The sequence below is a fragment of the Xiphias gladius genome, chromosome 8 (genome assembly GCF_016859285.1).
Source record: "Xiphias gladius isolate SHS-SW01 ecotype Sanya breed wild chromosome 8, ASM1685928v1, whole genome shotgun sequence".
Lineage (NCBI taxonomy): Eukaryota > Metazoa > Chordata > Actinopteri > Istiophoriformes > Xiphiidae > Xiphias > Xiphias gladius.
Window position 1 is genome coordinate 11292949 of NC_053407.1, and position 21065 is coordinate 11314013.

A 21065-nucleotide genomic window follows, 5' to 3' on the forward strand; every position below is an offset into this window, starting at 1 on the left:
AATTATCTCAGGGCACTTTTTCATAGAAACGAGTCTAGACCGTGCTCTTTACAATGTTCACAGAGGCCCAACATTCCCCCATGAGCAACCAATTGGCGACAGTGGCAAGGAAAAACTCCCTTTTAAGAGGTAGAAACCTTGAACAGAACCCGGCTCATGGTGGACGGCCGTCTGCCTCGACCGGCTGGGTTGAGGGGAGAGACAGTGAGAGAGGGAGGGAGGGAGGAGGAGTTGGGAGAGGGGGGGTAAGGTGGGGTGGGGAGTAAAGGGTAGATGGGGGAATATTGGGGGGGGAGGTTGGAGAGGAAGAGGGGAGAGGAGAGACGGGTGAGGGTGTAGGGATGGAGAGAGAGAAGACGACAGGGAGGGGGCAAAGAAGGGAAGAAAGACGTGTAGGATGGATAGTTTACTGCTGTCCATCTTGCGCCAAACAGAACAGCACCTTCCTCCACTTTTCTGTCCTGCTTTTCTTCTTGCGAGTCCAGCTCAGTAGCCCTGCTCTTCTCCTTTGTCTCCTTGTCCTGTCCAGCCTGAGCCAGACATACTGAAGCCTCCTTGTCAGAGTAGTTTTTCTTTCTTTTTTACTCCAGAAGCCCCAAGTATTGTCTTTTTTTATGTTTCCTTTTTCTCTTCATGTCCAGCCTGAGCTGAACAACCTGCAGCCTCCTCCTCCACAGTGCAGCTTTTTTGCCTCTTTTGCCCCAGAAACCTTGCCTCTTCTTCTTTTTAAGGGTGAGCTCCTGAAAGAAATAGAAAGAATTTTTCTATTTAACGTTGAAAGGCTAATTTGACACAAGCTGTTCTAATCCAAAAGCCATTATTCCAAAATAAACTTTTAAGGTCAAGAACAGCGTACCTGAAGGTGGATGCTTTTTAACGATGAAAGCTTCAGTTCCTCCTCTCCGTTTTGCTCGCCTTTTCCTTCAGGGCAACTTGTTTTTCAGCCCAAAGCTTTCCATGTCCTTCTGTCTCCTCTCCAGCTCTGCTTCTCTCGACAAGCTCCTTCTTGAACTTTTCCTCAAGCGTTGCACCTGTTTATGCTCTGGTCCAGTTCAGTCTCTTTGAGGCTCAGCTGGGACGAAAGGATCAAATGCTCCTCAGTGAGACTTTTAATTTCACTTCTGAAGGCGCTGATCTCATTGTCCTTCTCTGTGATGGTCTCTTGCAGCTGGCTCACCTTGCTCTGAGCATCTGCTTGCACTTGCTGCAGGTCAGTGCTCTGCTGGGTGTCGACATGGACTTGACCATTTTTAATTAGCCCTCAAAGGCAGCCTTCATCTGGTCATATTCCTTAATCCAGAAATCTCGGACTCTGTCCGTCTTCTCCCTTCTCTGCACTGAGGCTGTCACGAAGTGAAAGAGAGTTCCATTCTGTCCTCTCCCTCTCGGCAGCTCCTCCCTGAACTTCTCGTCCAGGCGTTGCACCTCTTGAGCTCGCTCAGTTCAGTCTCTTTGAGGCTGAGCTGGGAAAAAATGTCCAGATGCTCCTCGGTTAAGCACTCTGAGGCTTTCTCTAAGTGAAGAGAGTTCTTTCGTTCTCTCTCAAAGTTTCTCCCTCTTCTTGTCCTCATCCTGGTCTGCCTTTATGGCCTCTAGAGCCTTTTGCAACTCCTTGATGTTTTGTTTGGCCATGTTCAGCTTTCTCCCCAGTGTCTTCTTGAAGGCAGCCATTCTCATGCAGCAGTTTTGTGTTGGCTTCTTGCAGATTGGCAAACTGCTGTTTCAGTCTAGCGTTTCAGATGCCAGCTTCAGATTTTCTCCTTCAGCAGAAAGAAGGGCTTGTCTGAGGAGTGCATATCCGAGCTGGGAGGCACTCCTGCAGGTGGCACATAATGCTGGGGCCTGAAATGCTGGGTAGTGTTCCCAGTATTCACTCTAGGAGGTGCCTGAAAGACATTAACATACAACAAGTGTTTAGCTAAAACTAGTCCCATCCTCATTGTTGAAAGATCCGCAGATCCTTTTCTCAAACAGGTGTGATGAAAAACACCTGTACTGAAATTTTACTGAAGCCAAATTACAGAATTATTACCAGTAAAAATACAGTAAAAAGTACTCAAATGCAGAATGGTTTGCTTTCAAAGTTTTGAATCGTCATATTGGGTGACAGTTATCGATGCAATAATGTATCATTTGCTTTTTTACCGTTGTAAATGGTCGTGGTGAGCTAATTTAATTCATTTATATACTATAACATTGCATCATATTTTATTTGTTGATCATATGGTTTTTTTTTGAAAAATCTGTATCTGCAAAGTAAATAGTAACTAAAGCTCTCAAATAATTGTAGCGGAGTAGAAAGTATCAAATTCCCTCTGAAATGTGGTGAGTTGTATGGAGCTCAAGCATACTTAGTTTGTTTCTACAATTTCCCACCTATCACTGGATAGTCTATGGTCAATCCTGTATCCACTGTATTCTAAATCATATATATCTGAGCTGCAGTATTTCTCACTTTATTTCTGTGTTGTCATAAGCTGTAGCTTCTTTCTGGTGAGATTTATTGTCACAATTTATTTTTGACCATGGCATATTAATTCGTCAAACTCTTTGAAAAGTCTCCTGTCTACAAGAGGATTTAATGTGTTCTTTTACGACTTTTGACAAAATATGAAGAAGAAGAAAGCGTGAACTGGCCTCTGCTTTAGTGCAGTTATGAATAAAATGTTTGACAAACAACTTTTTTCTTGGCTGAGTGAGAAAATCTTACCCTGGTTCTCAAGTTATATCTCCTTTCCATGACTTGACAAAGTGACTGTGAAGTAGAACTTCAGGGGTGCAGTCTGTTGGAAAGTTGTCACTGTGGGTGACGGCTTGATGGATTGACAGTAGCTGATCACTTGATGATGACCCGTAGTTGACTGGTTGTCAGTTGAAGTTGAGTGGAAGTAAAGTGTTTGGGGCTATGAAGGAGTTCTAGAATCTCACATCACTATGACATCAGAAAGTCACGATAGAACCATTTTAGTTTAAAGTTCTGATCATTAACTGATGGCGATGGAACAGAAAAAAAAATCTCGCCAGTAATTTAACTGATATAGAGTATGAATATTTGCCCAGAGCCAGTTCCTTTGGCTCCCTTCAGCTTATATTTTATTATACATCTCAAACATGCAGGACAGGTGGTGGTTGGTAAACAAAAAATACTCTGATCATTCTTTGGTAAACGAAACAAACAAACAAGGTTCCACCAAACCTAACAATGAAAAAATCAACTCAAGTGCAAACATTAGAAAGAATATATCTGTTGAAACTGAATGCCAATGAAATGAATCAATGAAGTGATGACAAACAGAAATTAAATTAAAATCTACTGAAAGATGCTGAATCTGCATCAGTGGTTAAGGTTCTTATTTTTAAATCTCACTCCATTCACTCACAAGCTGACTTCACATTTATTAATATGTCTGTGTAAATATGATTCACCAATGATATTGGAGGAAAAAATATGCCCACAACCTTTAAACTGCCTAAGTATTTTCTCCTTGAAGCCAAACTTTTTTTTTGGACAACATTCTGATATACCATGGCAAGCCGTTTTAACATTGAACCAAACCACACTACTATCTGTAATTACGTGTTGGACATCCATAGTACCATTTGTCCAAGTAAGAATTGTATTCTCACTAGTCAGAAAGCGAATTAAAGATATTCACCATCAGATACATAGTAGTCAAAATGTTATTTAAGCCACACACATCGCACACACACACGTTACCTTTGATAAGCTGTGTCGAGGTAGCTCAGCTCTGTTGCGAACAAAATCCCACCTGCTGTGCAATAATTCATCAGGCAGATCATGTCCACCACACTGACTGTATAGGCAGCAACATGAAACAGGCCCTCAATAACCTTGCAAAAACAACATAACAATTGGCCAATGAATACATGTTTCCAAAATTTGCTGAACTTTCCTTTCCAGTAACTTAGAGTATCTAAGTATCTGAACATTTCTTGATATACATCTTAACACGCTAGATAAGGTAAATGTCACATTGCAGAGTGAAACTTCAGAAACTTCAACCAACCAGTATTCCTGCTCAGATGTTCAGCCTCTGGAAAACATAAAAGTGTCAGGGGCAAAATAAAGCGCAAAACCAAGGCACACAACATCAGGGTAAGCTCATTTATTCTGACAGTCCCTAAACACCCCGTCCTGCAGGGCCTCTCACAATCCTCCCGCCAATGTGGATTGGGTTCTCCAAATCGCCAACCTTGAAGGCTAAAACCTATCCATCTTTTGTTGTAGGGGTTAATCGGGATGTTACACCTGGCATCACAAAGTGACTCCTGAATTTACCCTGATAAGCCAGTAACCTCGCTTTGTAGTGCGGCCCTCTGAACGTGGGATCATGGGAAATGACACAGCGTCGTTACAACTACTATGTGTCACAAAACTATCAAAGAATCACACATTACGGTTGTTTTGGCATTACTGGTCATACAGAAGGCAAAATGATCATACAAATACGACAAATATTGTACATCTGGCAACGCTGAGTACGGAAAGACGTGTGCACTTACGGGTGCTGGAAGTGGCCAAAATGGATGCGGAAAGACCGAGGGAAAACCATTTATTTACCAAGTGAAATGCTCATTATTTGAAACATTATAATGACATATGTTGAGTCCATCCTTCAAAACATCAGGACTCGCGCATTCGTTTAGGGAAGTATGCAGGACGCAAAAAGTTAAATTCACATCAATTTACTAAAGTACAGCCGTGTCTTAAAGATTGTGGTTGCTTACAGAACTCTGGACCAGACTATGCATCCCTGAGCAGCATACAGCATTCACATCAGTTCAGGAAGTCTGAGTGTCTATTCTCTCCCTGGTCCAGCAGATATTAGGTTTAAACATTGTAAATAACATTGTCTGCATGGTCATCTTCTTATTGGCTGAGACCTCCGTCACTCCTCAGGTATGTGCCTCCCTTGTACGGACATTTCAATCTGGACATGATTGACTCTCCCCATTTAACGACTTATCTGTAGAAAAGAGGTAGTAAAAGATAAGACACTACACAGCACCCAAGGACAGTTTCTCAAACTGTCATGCAGCCTCCATATAAGGGGTTGTTTGTCACATATAGACAACCATATATCTTTGGGTGCATTCCTTGCAGAATAACACCTCTGTTTAGTACCAGCACCTGAGTGAAATAAGCACCACAAGCCACTTTCTTTTAGTCTCATAACAAGATAATATATTAAAACACATAAAATAACCCTTCAGATTCCCCTTTGATCTCAGATAACTTCTGAGATCAACATCATCTAAGTGGCAGCCACCGTTACGGTCTGATGCTCTTCATCCTCATCCTTCTTCCCAGCAGTGGCATTTGATAGGGAGAGGTGGCTGTTGGCCTTGCGTTCAATGGTGGTGGTGATGAGTCTGACAAAGAGAGAACGAATACAGGGAACACAACAACATCCACACAATACTAGCATTCCAGCAACAGCAATCAGTGAGGAGACAACGGAGACCACCAGGTTGCGCCATTTTCCAAACCAACTGTCAACCACATTAGTGAAAGGATCATCTATACCTGTGTGTGATGCCATTTCATCATTTAAAACCCTAATGGCCTGTAGAGCTCTTGTGACGGATCCGTCAGGTGCAGTGTTATTAGGGATGACCACACAACATTAATCTCCAAACATGTAGCATACACCCCCTTTTTCAGCCAACAACATGTCCAGAGCCATTCTGTTTTGCACAGTCATCAGAGAGTCTGCAGCTAATTGTTCTGACAGTTCCCCAATGGCATCCTTTAAAATTTCCCCAAAGCGTTGGACGTTATAATACACATAATTGATGCGATCCACATTTTTATTAACTGTACACCACCAACGCAGTGCAGACTCATATCCTGCTGCAATTTGGTTGGCCAGTTTATGTTCGTGGGTACACCTCTAGGAATACCTATGGAGTCAATATAAGTTGGAGAAGAGGACATCCAATCAAACTCGATTGTGGAACGCTTCTGGTAATGGCGTTGCATTTGGTTCTTAAGATTTCTTCCTAGAATTTGTACTGGAACTAACAGCCTAGTCAGAGTGCAAATTCCAGACCAATCGGGAAGTAAGTAGTTGAACAGAGTCTTCCCCCCACAGCACCAGAACAGATCAGCTCTGGACCAACTAAGAGATGACATCTTCCTCCAAGCACTAACATCTATGGTAAGTGAACACCAGGTTGTAGTTACATTACCCATGAAAGTGTAAGTTGTCATGTTGCCGGATGTTAAACGGCTAAGACAGGTGTAGTTCCCCGCTTGTGGTGAAAAGACAGGTGGAAGTTCTTTACAACAGGAAAAAGCTGGGACAGCATAGTACAATTCTCTGGGTTAGGGGACATGTGCAAAGCTAACATACAATCAAACCCTTGTCTGTCTTTGTGCATTAATAAAGGGGCAGGCGTTAATTTAAGGATAGGTCGGGCTGAAGAACAAACCAAACAGTCTGTAATATCTGATGTTTTAGCAGGCCCTGCCATCCAATCCAACCACATATTCCTGTCTGTGTATCCTGTAGCTAGTTTGACCATATCCTTTCCTGTTATTCTGGTCAAATCTATTTTCAGCACTTCTTTCTCATCGATCACCGGTAGGGGTGTGGGTCTCTCAACCGTGGGTGGAATGGAAGTAGGTGTTTGAGGTGGAGGATCTAACATATTGATTTTAATTAGACCCATTGTATCAGTTCCTGATTGATCAACCCCTAAAATCAAATATACTGCATCTACTTCCTGCGGGTTGCAATAACTACCTCGCCTAGTATCTTTGTATGAGTTATCCTGCGCCGTTAGGGTGAGCATCAATGGGTTTGCCCCTGTAGATGAAGAGCTACCCATCCTGCTTAACCCTATCCCCTTCTGTATTAAATGGGTATTACTATAAGTAGGGCGATCGGTGATATATCCGTCCTTTTTCCAAAAGGGCGCTGTCCCTGACAACACCCAACCCCAATGAGGACACCAACCGTCGTCAGCTGTCGATGGTCCCCCTGAATAGGAGTCGCAGACATAAAGATCGTAGCCCCTCCATTTGGAGTCCTGACCATAGCAATCAATTACTTGGCACAGATCGAATATCCACCCTGTGTTATCTCCTAATGTGTAATTTAGCTCGATGCCTCCGTATTTGTTTAGGCACCACTCTTGTGGTTTCTTACCTTTTTAGTTGACATACTGTCTTTTACATAGCACCTGTTCCTGGTTTCCGTGGTCTCCCATACTGTCCCAACCAAACAGAGATAAGACAATGGCAATTATAATCAGGGAGAGACCCAACAGGGTCTTCCAGAAACCATACATGATAATGTATACTTTATTCAATAAAAATACCTTGCCTAAAATAGCATAAAATAGTGATGCTAAACAATTTTTTTTCCTCTCTATTTGCAAAGCAGGTTAAGAATAATGTGGTTCTCCTATATATATTAAAGAACCAGCTAGCCACACTTCTATAAAATAATAGATCCCTCTGGGGATTAATGCATTGCCTGACTGACTCTTCTGGCCGTATTAAGTCACTAGCACGCTATCTACCACAGATCTAACACAAAAGAAGATAGGTCGATATTAGTATACATTCTATCTAATCTAGAGATCTGAAGTTTTTAGAACAAGCGGTACAGGTATTAATAGGCGTCAATGGAGGGAACCACAGTGCTATCCACTGTAATTCAGGCCTCCTGTCTTCTGGCAAAATGTTTAACCTTTTGGAGGCCCTTATATGTAGTTATCAATTTGGTAAAGAATGATTCTAATAACTTCGGTTTACCCAAGGAAAAGTCTGCACCTCTTCCGGGGCAAATAAGTTCAACCCTACTCTCATGCGTTCTTTTCTTATGTATCTTCTGTTTCTGTGGGGCATGAATCAGCTGACAGTTCTTTCAACGCTTTTCTAACTTCAGTCAAACTATGCTTTGGGTTTTCAGCAGGTTTACACCTATTCCAATGAAACCAAGTGTCCCCTTTCCTCTGAGTCTGACAGCGCAAGATGTGAGCTTAACCACTTCAAAGGGGCCTCTCCACCTTGGTTCTGACCACTTTCTTTTGATGGCTTTCAGATACACCCACTCAGCCGAGTGTGGTGTATTGTCTCCTCCTTCTGGTGAGATGTCGTAATACCGAAGAGAAGGCTGAGATAAGAGTGGTTAATTGGTCGAAATACGGCTTATATCTAATTTTTGGTCGAGCTGGGAGTCTGCACTACTCCTGCTCCTGGTCCAGGCACCATTCCTGGGCAACACTGGTCTACCATCTGGTGCTCTCCATAGATCATCTTGTTTCCTTGCTCCTCTTTCTTTCAATACAGATATATCGTACGGTGGAGCTTTGGCTTAGTCTTTTATTAACATATTTACATCACATTTTGGCAACATCTCTGTTACACCTGGCTCAGCTTGTAACATCATGAATTGTGGCTTGTAGCCAGCTGTCTGTTTGGCTACTCTATCGGCCTCATTGTTCCCTTTAGCGATCAATGTGTCTGCCTTGTCGTGTCCCTTACATTTAATGATGGCTACTGCTTTTGGTTTCATCAGTACTTCTGCTAGTTCCTGCATTTCTTTTTCATGTTTAATCGGGGTTCCCACTGTCGTCCTAAATCCTGCTCTTTGCCATTGCCCTAGATCTACATGTATTGCTCCTGACACATAAGCTGAATCAGTGAAAATGTTTATTGTCTGTCCTTCTGCTTGTTTCAAGGCTTCTATTACAGCTTTTAATTCTGCTAGTTGTGCTGATACTTTTCCCTGCATTTTCTCTGATATCACAGTCTCCATTCTCCCACTTTTGCCTTGTCTGATCACTGCATATGATGCTTGTAATCCTAGCTCTGGGTGCCTATAACAGCACACGTCTGTAAACAGGTCTTCGTCTGCATCTTTTATGGCTTCACTTTTCAAATCAGGTCTAAGCTTGTTATCTCTCTGAACCCTGTCCTCACATATGTGTGGTGTGCCTTCTGTCATACTATCTGCCATGTTGATGCCTTCATGAGTGTATGTGATGTGAGCTGCACCTAGGAGCTTTTCTAACCTGTTCTGTCTCAGTGAGGTCATTGTAAATGTGGCTGAGTTGACGTATGCAACTATGCTGTGCGTTGTTAATACTGTCAGTGCATGTCCCATGACTATGTGTGCCGTTTTTTGTAGAAGTTTTGCTACACCGCTCGTGTCTTTTGCATGGTGGGTGTCTCACTTGTGTGGGATCAAGCACTGCACTCGCATATATCAATACCTGTCTAGCTCCCCATTTTTATGGAAAAAGCCAATCGGCCGTATGTGCTTTTACAGAAACATCAAAAAACGGAGAAGAGTAGTCAGGAACAGCGAGATCAGCCGCCTGGGAGAGCGCTTGTTTCAGATTAATAAAAGCGGTTTCGGATTCTGTAGTCCAGGTTAGAAGAGCGGTGAGATTGCGCATGACCTGAGCGTTTACCATGGCGCCTAGAGGTGGCGTGAGATCACAGAATGAATGAACCAAATGTCTGCTAAAACCTGCTAGGCCTAAAATGATAACTTGTCTTTGACCGTGACAGGTTTATGGTGTTGGAGAATCGCCAGAGCGATGATGTACCTGAGACAGAAGTTCCTGAGGCAGAGATGGCCTGCCTAAAAAGGTGAAAGACTGTCGACAGCACTGCAATTTGTTATGCTCAACCTTGAAACCCATGTGGTGTAGGTGACCTAGTAATTGTTTGGTACTTTTCAAACAAAGATCAGCAGTGGGAGCGGCGAGCAACAAATCATCAACATACTGGATCAGAACTACACCTTGTGGTAGAATGAGATCATTCAATTGTTGTCTGAGTACCTGATTAAAGATGCCTGCTGATAAAACAAACCCTTTTGGTAGTCTAGTGTAGCGCAACTTTCTGCCTTTGTATGTGAAAGAGAAAATATCTCTGAGGTCCTCTGCTAATGGTTAACAGAAAAAGGCATTGGCCAGATCGATACATGTGAACCATTGATGTTGTGGATTGATAGCAGACATGGCCGTGTAGGGGTTAGGTACAGGGACAGTAGGTGTAGTAATAATGGAGTTAATCTTCCTGAGATCATGTGCCATGCGGTATTTACCTGTTCCTTTCTTTTCGACAGGTAAAATGGGCATGTTCCAGGATGAGTGTGATTTTTCCACTACCCCTGCTTTCAATAATCCCTCAATTGTGTCAGCAATACCTTCCTCTGCCTCTGATTTGTGTCTATACTGGGGTTGCCAGATGGGCTGGGATGTATTATATTGAAAGGTGATAGGTGAGCATATTTACAAAACCCCACGTCATTGGGACCTGATGACCACAGAGAAGATGGGAGAGAGTCAAGCATAAGAATGGCAAATTCATGATCAGTCTTTTCTCTACCATGTCTATGTTCCAGTTCAACAATGTCAGTAGTATGGTGAGTGATTTTATAAGACTTAAAGGAGGGGCTGTAGAACAATGCAGGGATCTGAGTTGGCTGCCAATCAATCACAGCAGCCAACCTCTTACACATATCTTTTGCCTGGTGGTCGGCGTGTACCATCAGAGTAACATGAGTCGACGCCTCTCCACTCATTCCATACCACAACATTCGATCAGGGGTGAGAGTTACCAGGTCGGCAACGCCCTCAGGTCCCACCAAGACAAAAGGAGAGTCAATGTGCCAATGTTGACCTTCCACCTGAGAATAAAAAGCCTGCTGGTAAACCTCATTACAACCACGATCATAATACAGAGTGACATGAAACGGGTCGGTTGGTGAAGCATAGGGCTCTAAGGCATGCAGCCAGGGGCGCCACTGAGTAAACAGCGAGAGCAATCCGTTCGAATGGGGATTTTCAGGCAGAAGTTGAGCCCAGTAGATGTCTGCCCACACTGCAACCTGAGATGTAACGTCTGCAGCCAGCATCATGTGAGAGGTGGTGGAGATCGATGGCAAGAAACAGTTCGTAGAGACACCATTAGGAAATGTGACTATTATTCCATCAGGGCTGCACTGCTGGACGCCCCACATTTAACCAACATATCTCGTCCCATAAGGTTGACGGGGCATGATGTAGAGTTGACAGACTGATGACGGAAAGACTGACTAGCCACCTGAACAGTCAACGGCTTGGTTAATGGCAGAGCTTCATTTTTTCCCGAGAAACCGACCACATGTACAGAGTCATTTGATAAGGTTGCAGGTGCCGTATCACTGCGTGAGTGTTGAATAACGTGCTCCAGTATCCACTAGAAATGGCAGCTCAACTTCATTTACAGCCATAACCATGTAGGGGTCCGCCAATCCCACATGGCCTGGTGTTCCCGGGCCCCGTCAATATTGATCACGAGGGTACATGCTTGGAAACGGACCCCCTGGCACGACATTGGCATTGGGCGCTTGATGTGCAGCCCCACTGTTTGCCTGCATGCCTCCTTGTTGTGGTCTGTTGGTGCAATCCCTAGCCCAATGTCCACCTTGTCCGCAGACCTAACACTGATCTTGTGGATGTGGACGGCGAGACCACTGATTGCTCCTAAATCCACCGTAACTGCCCCTACTGTGGCCTCCGCCCCCCCCACCAAACCGCCCCTCATCACCATCTGATGATGATGGTGCGGCTAGTGTTCGGTCAGGCATAGGATACAGATCAGGGGAATCAAAAAACAAATCCGCCTGTTGTACCATTTGTTTTGGTTGTTTCTTGTCAGTATTGAACTGTTTTCTGCCTAAATCTAATTGTAATTTCACCAATTGAGACTGATTATTGCTAATTTCCGTTTTTTCAACATCAGTTTTCATTCTGTGACTTTTTAGATGATGTGCCAAATGTTTCTTCCACTTCTCGGAGTCGCATCCCGGAATATCAGGGTTAAGCTCCATGGCCGTTTTAACAGCCTTAGGCATGCCTTCCATTATTGCTTTTCTAAATAGTGTTGTTTGAAGTGGATCTTGGCCAGGATGTATTCCTGCCATGTCAATCCACTGTCCCCTAAGCAAAAATGAGGCACATCTTCATCATTTTTATATTAAACACTAATGAGTGTACTGCTCCTTGAGACACTGGATATTTAGTTCTCGCAATTCCTATGGCTGTGGCATATCTAGCAAAGGGTGTTTCTTGTGGTAACTGAGCAGTGTGAGAAATCATCTCCACCTGTAACACCTCATGTTTCCCCCACCTGTCTTCCCAACAAGGCCCTCCAATCTGCCAAAGCTAAGGTATAACCCATAGTCAGCTGGCAGAATTGTCTCATCCACGGTCCCCCTCCTGAGGTGGGCGGTGGTAGCTTCTCCACCAAACAATTCATGTCTGTGAAGGAAAAGGGCTGATAAACCCCCCCCCCCCTTGCTGGACTGGCTACTAATGGCATCATATGCGCTTTTTACTGTATTACCTTTTTCTGTGTTGCAGGTCTGGCTGTAGAGCGTAAATAATAGGAATGCTGAGCGGTGGCTCCTGATTTCTGGTGAAAGTAACACTTAACCGAGGATTTCTACTGGTTGACATTCTATGCTGTCCTATGATCCACTAAGTTCTGTCTCGGTGGACTGCGTCTTCTTCCTCCCCCCTCTCCTGTCTTCCCCCATGCTGCAGGAATGGATGTAATAATTATTTTCTTTTCCCTTTTGTCAACTTGCTCTATCTGACCGGTAGCTAGTGTGCTGAAATGTATGAGTGGTGGATCGATCTCTCTCTGCATTCTAGAAATGAATGGAAGACCTGAAAGCATCTCTGCCTCTCCTGGTGTAGAGCGTGCTGGAAGTGTCTGTGCGCCGGGACACGCTGGCAGTGTAGTCTGAGCCGGTTGATTTATGTCTATAAGACAAACACCACTGTCGAGCGGTGCCGCAGTGGTAGATAGCCCCCTTCTCCGTGGGTCTCTTCTCTGTTCTTCCCTTCTAATCAGTGCTAGGGTGTGCATGCGTCTCTGTGTATCCTGAATGTCTTCCTCTAATGTTAGCAGCTCTATCATTCTTAGTCTATTTCTCTCTGTTGTTGCTCTGTCTAAAGTCTCGTCAGACTCGTCCTTCACGTCTAACACTCCCTGTACTGAAACGACTGGCATTTGAGGAGGTGGAGGAGCAGTTGGCTCCCCTTTAATATTCAACACTGGGTAAAGTGAGCTGGAACCTTGAGCTCCTTTCCCTGCAGGTGAGGACGGGGCTGATTGTGTCTGTTTATTATTTTCAGGGAACAATGCGCCACAAGCTAATGCAATTTTGTGTAACAGAGCTCTCTTTTTATCTTTTTTCTGTCGCTCCTTACTCCATGCACTCTTCTGTAAGAGTGAAGGACTGCTCTTCTCATGCTCCTCTAGCATCTCTTTAGCCTCTGTCTCTAATTAAGAGAAGAAACGGAGTAGGCCTCCTCCCCTCTTCTCTGCCTTCAATCTGTCCTGTACCTCCTCCCACATCTCATGACATTTTTTACATATTTTTTGTCTATCTTCAGTTCTTCACCACTAAGCACCTGTCTTTTAATCAGTTTCCACTGCTCTAGCTGTTGTTGTTCTAACATTAGAATTACAATTTGAGGACCACAGCCCCCATCTGAAAACTCCCTATTGAACTATCTATCCATGTTTGTGTGGTGTGGTGCACTTACATTTATGTAAATTGTTTTACTCACCAGTCCTCTCACTATCTGTTGGGTAAAAATGAATTTTTATCCTCCCCAACGGCCAGTCAGTGTGCATGGCATAACACCCAATCCACTGACCCTTTGAACTGCACACACACTTTTACAGTGTGGCGTGGTTCTTATCACCGTTATGTTACCCCCACACGTCTTTGCAGTTCACACACCTGGACAAAACTTCAACAGAGACACCGTTGTACCTACCAAGCCCTTTTATTGTTGGCCACTTTTATCATAGTCAATTTTACACAATTTCCCAAATAAGTCAATTTCCCAGTCTCTTAGACCACCGTTGGGTTGCTCCAATATGGAATTTCTGACAACGGCTTAGGGATCACAAGCTCAACCCCTCCTACGGGTAAAAACACAAAAGATAACAACTGCTAAATCTAAACACTCTGCAGTGAACTATCCTAGATCGCCGCTTCACGCTCGCTCTCCTGGTCCTTTAAACGACTTTTTCATCGACGCCTCATTGATAGACTTATTGACTTTGCTATCGAGGATTTCCGCACTTAGCCGGGTCGGTCCTTTATTATTTCTTATCTTTAGCTTGAGTGCTAGGGCTCTTCCTTCCCTCGTGACTGGCTGATTAGACCCCCACGAGTCCGGGTATACCCAAGGGAGTCCCTGACTACCAACCTTATTTTAGCGCCGCGCCTTCCCTGCAGACGGTTCTGTTGAACACGAGTTACCGTGCCTCGTCCTGCAATGGCTCTGGACACGCTTAAGCGTTGCGAACCTGCCCCTTTTATTTTAGCGGATATGTACAAAAGTTCACTGATTCTGCAGTTCTTTTATGAAAAAAGGGTTTGCATTCACTAAGGAGATCCCCTTCTCATCAGATCATAGATCTGATGACAAGGGTTGATTTATCGATCTCCCTCGGCGGCCCCCCCTCGGTTGTCAGTCACCGGGGACCCCTCCGCCGATCACAGCCTCCCTGGAGGCACCCACTCGGTGTACTAATAACCCTGGGACTCTTCCTCCGACCGCGTTTTAAGCAATCTCAATCCTCTTAATTTTAGCTGTATAGTCGACAATTGGGACACACAGTACAACGTTATTTTAGAATTTTCCGATATACTGAATTTTGGTTTAAACGAGCTTCTGCTTACCGATGTTTTAAAGAGGCCTCTCGTTGTCCTCAGCGTCCCAGTTGTCTATATTTTTCTCTAGCAAAGCATCTTTTTTTATTTTTTTTTAAAAACGAAAAATTTTTAGTTAAAAAAGTCCTGGACATGATTGACTCTCCCCATTTAACGACTTATCTGTAGAAAAAGTGGTAGTAAAAGACAAGACACTACACAGCACCCAGGACAGTTTCTCAAACTGTCATGCCGCCTCCATATAAGGGGTTGTTTGTCACATATAGACAACCATATATCTTTGGGTGCATTCCTTGCAGAATAACACCTCTGTTTAGTACCAGCACCTGAGTGTAATAAGCACCACAAGCCACTTTCTTTTAGTCTCATAACAAGATAATATATAAAAACACATAAAAATAACCCTTCACATATGTAACATGGTCTTACTAGGTTTCCTGAAACATTCTACTTTTAAATATGTCTCAGGGAATTGAAAGTCGTATTAGATTCTTCTTCCTTTTAAAAAACAAAGCCACTGTAGACATGGAAAATTCCCCATCCCTGTTGTTTTGAAAGCATTACAAACTAATTTACTTAATACAATCGCTGAAATGTTCAATAGATTCCTGTTGACCTTGTGTGACCACATACATTTCAATCTATTATACTATGCAGTGTTTGAACAAATGAAAGGAAAAATCAGCTCCCAAAATCAAGATGCATCCTAGCACTTCGGTAATTCCCTCATATTCAAACACTCATAAAAACCTTTCCTTCGCAGGTTTGCTGAAATTTTCATTCCTGTTTAGAGCGACCTCGACTATTACCATATGTATTTTCAAGCCATTTTTCTCTAAAGTATTGGACAAAGTTACAAGGCACCTGATGTCATATACAGAATGTCGTTTTAAATTTTTATGCATTGTACAATACCTTTTTGACTCATCTCCTTTTAAAATGAACTTTAATTTTAAAATGATCTATATTACAAAAGAGTGAGTAAGGAGGGAGAGTATATCATCCAGAGAAAAAAAACACTTTGCAGTGTTGAAAATTATCATTTGAACGTTTTAATATATGCACTTTTTTTTTTAATATATACATACCTGTATAAGCTCTTTGCTTTTCTTATTTCAGACAAAAGCTACATGCATCTTCAAAGCACTTAACGTAAGTGGTTCTGTTGTACACAAATAGCATTAGAGTGCACAACAGACTGAACAACACTGTGGACATTTTTCTGACTATTTCCTGCACACCGATGAAAGCGCTTTAAAAAAATATGTAAGTTAAATTTTAAATATTCACATTTGTATGTGCTGTGACATGTCGTGATACAGGTTGCATAGTACTTTAACACAATATCCTAATGTTGCAATGGTGGTTTCTGCAATAAAGCCTGCTCAACTGTGGATGAAGTTTCTGCATTCTGATAATTGATATCGGAAGATATCACAGCTGTAGTTGAGGTCCAGACATGAAGAAATAACTGAGGATACACAGCCCAGAGTTAACTCAAATGGAAAGCAGCACAAAGAAATGGGTTTAACCGGTTGTTTTAGAGTTTGGTTTTTTATTAATATTTACAAGAAAGGAGAAAAGATAGTGATATTTTATTTATATTGTGCCAAGTTATCTCAGGGCACTTTTCATAGAGAGCAGGTCTAGACCGTACTCTTTACAATGTTCACAGAGGCCCAACATTCCCCCATGAGCAACCAATTGGCGACAGTGGCAAGGAAAAACTCCCTTTTAAGAGGTAGAAACCTTGAACAGAACCCGGCTCATGGTGGACGGCGTCTGCCGACCGGCTGGGTTGAGGGGGAAAGACAGTGGGAGAGAGGGAGGGAGGGGGGGAGGGTTGGGAGGAAGGGGAGGGGGGGGTAAAGGGTAGGGTGGGGAGTAAAGGGTAGATGGGGGAATATGGGGGGGGGGGTTGGAGAGGGAAGAGGGAGAGGGAAGGGGAGAGAGACGGGGTGAGGGTGTAGGGATGGAGGGAGAGAAGGCGACAGGGGAGGGGGGCAAAGAGGGGAAGAGAGACGGGGGGGGGAGCGGGGGGGGTGTAGGATGGATAGTTTACTGCTGTCCATCTTGCGCCAGACGAACAGCACCTTCCTCCACTTTTCTGTCACTGCTTTTCTTCTTGCGAGTCCAGCTCCAGTAGCCCCGTTTCTTCTCCTTTGTCTCCTTGTCCTGTCCAGCCTGAGCCAGACATACTGAAGCCTCCTTGTCAGAGTTGCTTTTTTCTTTCTTTTTGCTCCAGAAGCCCCATGTATTGTCTTTTTTATGTTTCTTTTTCTCTTCATGTCCAGCCTGAGCTGAACAACCTGCAGCCTCCTCCTCCACAGTGCAGCTTTTTTGCCTCTTTTTGCCCCAGAAACCTTGCCTCTTCTTCTTTTTAAGGGTGAGCTCCTGAAAAGAAATAGACAGTATTTTCTATTTAACTTTGAAAGGCTAATTTTGACACAAGCTGTTCTAATCCAAAAAGCCATTATTCCAAAATAAACTTTTAAGGTCAAGCAGCGTACCTGAAGGTGGATGCTTTTAACGATGAGAAGCTTCAGTTCCTCCTCTCCGTTGCTCGCCTTTTCCTTCAGGGCAACTTGTTTTTCAGCCCAAAGCTTTTCCATGTCCTTCTGTCTCCTCTCCCAGCTCTGCTCCCTCTCGACAAGCTCCTTCTTGAACTTTTCCTCCAGAGCGTTGCACCTGTTTATGCTCTGGTCCAGTTCAGTCTCTTTGAGGCTCAGCTGGGACGAAAGGATCAAATGCTCCTCAGTGAGACTTTTAATTTCACTTCTGAAGGCACTGATCTCATTGTCCTTCTCTGTGATGGTCTCTTGCAGCTGGCTCACCTTGCTCTGAGCATCTGCTTGCACTTGCTGCAGGTCAGTGCTCTGCTGGGTGTCGCACATGGACTTGACCATTTTTAATTCGCCCTCAAAGGCAGCCTTCATCTGGTCATATTCCTTAATCCAGAAATCTCGGACTCTGTCCGTCTTCTCCTTCTCTGCACTGAGGCTGTCACGAAGTGAAGAGAGTTCCATTTCTCTCCTCTCCCTCTCGGCGAGCTCCTCCCTGAACTTCTCGTCCAGAGCGTTGCACCTCTTCGAGCTCTCGCTCAGTTCAATCTCTTTGAGGCTGAGCTGGGAAGAAATGTCCAGATGCTCCTCGGTTCGCACTCTGAGGCTTTCTCTAAGTGAAGAGAGTTCCTTTTCGTTCTCTCTCAAAGTTTCCTCCCTCTTCTTGTCCTCATCCTGGTCTGCCTTTATGGCCTCTAGAGCCTTTTGCAACTCCTTGATGTTTTGTTTGGCCATGTTCAGCTTTCTCCCCAGTGTCTTCTGAAGGCAGCCATTCTCATGCAGCAGTTTTGTGTTGGCTTCTTGCAGATTGGCAAACTGCTGTTTAAGTCTAGCGTTTTCAGATGCCAGCTTCAGATTTTCTCCTTCAGCAGAAAGAAGGGCTTGTCTGAGGGAGTGCATATCCGAGCTGGGAGGCACTCCTGCAGGTGGCACATAATGCTGGGGCCTGAAATGCTGGGTAGTGTTCCCAGTGTTCACTCTAGGAGGTGCCTGAAAGACATTAACATACAACAAGTGTTTAGCTAAAACTAGTCCCATCCTCATTGTTGAAAGATCCGCAGATCCTTTTCTCAAACAGGTGTATTGAAAAACACCTGTACTGAAATTTTTACTGAAGCCAAATTACAGAATTGTTACCAGCAAAATACAGTAAAAGTACTCAAATGCAGAATGGTTGCTTTCAAAGTTTTGAATCGTCATATTGGGTGACAGTTATCGATGCAATAATGTATCATTTGCTTTTTACCGTTGTAAATGGTCGTGGTGGAGCTAATTTAATTCATTTATATACTATAACATTGCATCATATTTTATTTGTTGATCATATGGGTTTTTTTTGAAAAATCTGTATCTGCAAAGTAAATAGTAACTAAAGCTCTCAAATAATTGTAGCGGAGTAGAAAGTATCAAATTCCCTCTGAAATGTGGTGGAGTTGTATGGAGCTCAAACATACTTAGTTTGTTTCTACAATTTCCCTCCTATCACTGGATAGTCTATGGTCAATCCTGTATCCACTGTATTCTAAATCATATATATCTGAGCTGCAGTATTTCTCACTTTATTTCTGTGCTGTCATAAGCTGTAGCTTCTTTCTGGTGAGATTTATTGTCACAATTTATTTTGACCATGGCATATTAATTCGTCAAACTCTTTGAAAAGTCTCCTGTCTACAAGAGGGATTTAATGTGTTCTTTACGGCTTTTGACAAAATATGAAGAAGAAGAGAAAGCGTAGACTGGCCTCTGCTTTAGTGCAGTTATGAATAAAATGTTTGACAAACAACTTTTTCTTGGCTGAGTGAGAAAATCTTACCCTGGTTCTCAAGTTATATCTTCTTTCCATGACTCGACAAAGTGACTGTGAAGTAGAACTTCAGGGTGCAGTCTGTTGGAAAGTTGTCCACTGTGGGTGACGGCAGTCGTTGACAGTAGCTGATCACTTGATGACCGTAGTTGACTGGTTGTCAGTTGAAGTTGAGTGGAAGTAAAAGTGTTTGGGGCTATGAAGGAGTTCTAGAATCTCACATCACTATGACATCAGAAAGTCACGATAGAACCATTTTAGTTTAAAGTTCTGATCATTAACTGATGACGATGGAACAGAAAAAAAAAATCTGCGCCAGTAATTTAACTGATATAGAGTATGAATATTTGCCCAGAGAGCCAGTTCCCTTTGGCTCCCTTCAGCTTTATATTTTATTATACATCTCAAACATGCAGGACAGGTGGTGGTTGGTAAACAAAAAATACTCTGATCATTCTTTGGTAAACGGAAACAAACAAACAAGGTTCCACCAAACCTAACAATGAAAAAAATCAACTCAAGTGCAAACATTAGAAAGAATATATCTGTTGAAACTGAATGCCAATGAAATGAATCAATGAAGTGATGACAAACAGAGGTAAATTAAAAATCTACTGAAAGATGCTGAATCTGCATCAGTGGTTAAGGTTCTTATTTTTAAATCTCACTCCATTCACTCACAAGCTGACTTCACATTTATTAATATGTCTGTGTAAATATGATTCACCAATGATATTGGAGGAAAAAATATGGCCACAACCTTTAAACTGCCTAAGTATTTTATCCTTGAAGTCAAACTTTTTTTTTTTTTGGACAACATTCTGATATACCATGGCAAGCCGTTTTAACATTGAACCAAACCACACTACTATCTGTAATTACGTGTTGGACATCCATAGTACCATTTGTCCAAGTAAGAATTGTATTCTCACTAGTCAGAAAGCGAATTAAAGATATTCACCATCAGATACATAGTAGTCAAAATGTTATTTCGCCACACACATACGCACACACACACGCGTTACCTTTGATAAGCTGTGTCGAGGTAGCTCAGCTCTGTTACCGAACAAAATCCCACCTGCTGTGCAATAATTCATCAGGCAGATCATGTCCACCACACTGACTGTATGGGCAGCAACATGAAACAGGCCCTCAATAACCTTGCAAAAACAACATAACAATTGGCCAATGAATACATGTTCCAAAATTTGCTGAACTTTCCTTTCCAGTAACTTAGAGTATCTAAGTATCTGAACATTTCTTGATATACATCTTAACACGCTAGATAAGGTAAATGTCACATTGCAGAGTGAAACTTCAGAAACTTCAACCAACCAGTATTCCTGCTCAGATGTTCAGCCTCTGGAAAACATAAAGTGTCCAGGGGCAAAATAGCGCAAACCAAGGCACACAACATCAGGGTAAGCTCATTTATTCTGACAGTCCCTAAACACCCCCGTCCTGCAGGGGAGCCTCTCACAATCCTCCCGCCAATGTGGATTGGGTTCTCCAAATGCACCAACCTTGAAGGCTAAAACCTATCCATCTTTTGTTGTAGGGGTTAATCGGGATGTTACACCTGGCATCACAAAGTGACTCCTGAATTTACCCTGATAAGCCAGTAACCTCGCTTTGTAGTGCGGCCCTCTGAACGTGGGATCATGGGAAATGACACAGCGTCGTTACAACTACTATGTGTCACAAAACTATCAAAGAATCACACATTACGGTTGTTTTGGCATTACTGGTCATACAGAAGGCAAAATGATCATACAAATACGACAAATATTGTACATCTGGCAACGCTGAGTACGGAAAGACGTGTGCACTTACGGGTGCTGGAAGTGGCCAAAATGGACGCGGAAAGACCGAGGGAAAACCATTTATTTACCAAGTGAAACGCTTATTATTTGAAACATTATAATGACATATGTTGAGTCCATCCTTCAAAACATCAGGACTCGCGCATTC

At 43.1% G+C, this 21065-nt stretch overlaps 1 protein-coding gene across 1 annotated transcript; it reads right to left on the reverse strand.

The window, feature by feature from the left end:
- Positions 1-16787: 16787 nt before the first annotated feature.
- LOC120792859 (hyaluronan mediated motility receptor-like) lies at positions 16788-19200 on the reverse strand. The gene is made up of 3 exons (XM_040132241.1): positions 19104-19200; positions 17240-18280; positions 16788-17123 (listed from the first exon to the last, which is right to left on the reverse strand). The coding sequence occupies exons 1-3, from the start codon at positions 19131-19133 to the stop codon at positions 16788-16790; spliced, it is 1407 nt and encodes a 468-aa protein (XP_039988175.1). The 5' UTR covers positions 19134-19200.
- Positions 19201-21065: the final 1865 nt, after the last annotated feature.

Excerpts from the sequence above, each read along its gene's own strand:
- LOC120792859 (XM_040132241.1), bottom strand. The coding sequence starts at position 19,133 with ATGGAAAGAAGATATAACTTGAGAACCAGG. Across the intron at positions 18,281-19,103 it reads GATATAACTTGAGAACCAGG|GCACCTCCTAGAGTGAACAC; the intron begins GTAAGATTTTCT and ends AATGTCTTTCAG. Across the intron at positions 17,124-17,239 it reads TTAAAAGCATCCACCTTCAG|GAGCTCACCCTTAAAAAGAA; the intron begins GTACGCTGCTTG and ends ATTTCTTTTCAG.